Source organism: Engraulis encrasicolus, chromosome 13 (genome assembly GCF_034702125.1).
Source record: "Engraulis encrasicolus isolate BLACKSEA-1 chromosome 13, IST_EnEncr_1.0, whole genome shotgun sequence".
NCBI classification, from domain to species: Eukaryota; Metazoa; Chordata; class Actinopteri; order Clupeiformes; family Engraulidae; genus Engraulis; species Engraulis encrasicolus.
Window position 1 is genome coordinate 50,048,197 of NC_085869.1, and position 2,500 is coordinate 50,050,696.

The 2,500-nt window shown below is 44.5% G+C and overlaps 1 protein-coding gene across 1 annotated transcript in view; it reads right to left on the reverse strand.

The window, feature by feature from the left end:
• The window catches only part of slc49a4 (solute carrier family 49 member 4), a 72,340-nt gene that overhangs the window by 52,745 nt on the left and 17,095 nt on the right, over positions 1 to 2,500 (reverse strand). Inside the window, exon 3 of the mRNA XM_063214202.1 lies at positions 1 to 51. This exon is cut by the window's left edge and continues 239 nt beyond it. Within this exon, the coding sequence (XP_063070272.1) occupies positions 1 to 51 (51 nt within the window). The remainder of the gene's footprint in view (positions 52 to 2,500) is intronic.

A 2,500-nucleotide genomic window follows, 5' to 3' on the forward strand; every position in this document is an offset into this window, starting at 1 on the left:
ATGATGGTGGGGCCGGCCAGGCCGTTCAGGAGCTGGCCACCGTGGATCAACCTGCAGGGTTACAACATGGAGGAGAAGTGTGAGTGAAATGCTGTGTGGCTGTGGGGCTGTGTGGCGCAGCGTGCTAAGCCCCCCACATTTGGGCTTGCATACCCACGGGGATCCCGGTTCGAGTCCGGCCGGGGTCATTTCCCGATCACACCCCGTCTCTCTGTCCCACTTGCTTCCTGTCACCATCTCAGACTGTCCTATGAAATAAAGGCATAAAAGAAACAAAAGAAATGCTGTGTGGCTCATACCAGTGACATTTACTGTATAGGCTGGCTTGTGTTGCATTAAACTGCACATGCACATGATTTGCTGGCGCTGGTGTTGACGTGTGTGTGTGTGTGCAGAACTAAACCATTCAGTAACTGATCGCAGCAGATCGACCTGCTGGTTTACAAGGACAAGAGACTGAGTCACATTTCAAAACCGCATTACTAAAACACGACCGTGCCGTTTGTCAACTTCAGGAAGCAAACGAAATCTGGCCCAAGAAGCGTACAATACGGCCACAATAAACGGATTTGTTCTTGATTTGTTCCGATAACAATACAATTGGCGGACAAGGGCATCTGAAAGTACCTGGGGCTTCAGTTTGCCTGAGATTGAAGAAGAGATAGAGACACACTACGGTAAATCACAATGTGTTAGAGATTGTGTGTGTGTGTGTGTGTGTGTGTGTGTGTGTGTGCTGTACATGTGTTGTATGTGTGGGTTGGTGTGTGAGTTTGAATGTGTGTAACATGTATGTTCTGTATGTATGTGTATGTCTGCCTGTGTGCACACTACAGTGTGTGAGTGTGTGTGCGTATACAGTGCCCTCCATAATTATTGGCACCCCTGGTTGAGATGTGTTAAAAGCCTTAAAATAAATTCAGTGTTTATTGCAGAAGAATACTGTCACACTGGAAATTGTAGGAAAATGTAGCCTTCAACTCAAATGAATTGTAAGAAAATAAAAAAATCCCTGACTAAAAAATCATTATTTTTCATTAAATCACCTGTTCCACAATTATTGGCACCCTTAACAATTCCCAGGAAATAAATATAATTGAAGCATTTCTGTCATTTCTACAGTAGTTTACAAAGTTTACCAGAGTATGTAGGAACATTTAATTAGTAATTCATCACTTCCTGTTTCCCTGGGGTATAAATATGACGTGACACCGAGGCCATTTCTCTTATCCACTCTTAAACATGGGAAAGACAAAGGAACACAGCATACAAGTGAGGCAGATGTGCGTCGACCTTCACAGGTCAGGCAGATGCTACAAGAAGATTGCCACTCAACTGCAGCTGCCCATATCCACTGTGAGAGGAATAATTAAGAAGTTCAAAACAACTGGAACAGTGGTGAACAAGCCTGGACGAGGACCCAAGTTTATTTTGCCACCACGCACAGTGAGGAGGATGGTAAGAGAAATCAAAAGATCTCCAAAGCTCACTGTTACAGAATTACAACAAATGGTAGCATCCTGGGGTCACAAAGTCTCCAAATCAACCATCAGGCGCTGTCTACACGCCAACAAGCTGTTTGGGAGGCATGCACAGAGAAAACCTTTCCTCACTCACAATCATAAACGCAAGCGTCTGGAGTTCGCCAAGCGGTATTGGGGCTTCAACTGGGACCGTGTGCTTTGGTCAGATGAGACCAAGATTGAGCTTTTTGGCAACAAACACTCTAAGTGGGTCTGGCGTACCACGAAAGATGCGCATGCTGAAAAGCACCTCATACCCACTGTGAAGTATGGGGGTGGGTCAGTGATGCTGTGGGGCTGTTTCACTTCCAAAGGCCCTGGGAACCTTGTTAGGGTGCATGGCATCATGAATGCTTTGAAATACCAGGACATTTTAAATCAAAATCTGTTGCCCTCTGCCCGAAAGCTGAAGCTGGGTCGTCACTGGGTCTTTCAGCAAGACAATGACCCTAAACATATGGCCAAATCTACACAGAAATGGTTCACCAGACACAAAATCAAGCTCCTCCCATGGCCATCTCAGTCCCCTGACCTCAACCCCATTGAGAACCTGTGGGGTGAGCTGAAGAGGAGAGTACAGAGGAGAGGACCCAGGTCTCTGGATGATTTAGAGAGATTCTGCAAAGAGGAATGGCTGAAGATCCCTCTTTCTGTCTTTTCCCATCTTGTGAAACATTATAGGAGAAGATTAGGTGCTGTTTTGTTGGCAAAAGGGGGTTGTACAAAATATTAACACCAGGGGTGCTAATAATTGTGACACACATTATTTGATGTCAAATCATTATTTCTTTATGTGGGATTTTTTCCCCACTGAATAAATGCACTTGTATTGAAGGTTGGATTTTTCTCTTTTTTTCCATTAAGGTCCCATATTATTTAGAAAAAAAATAAAATAATTGGAAGCTAAAAAACACATCTCAACCAGGGGTGCCAATAATTATGGAGGGCACTGTATGTATGTCTGTGCCTGCACGTGC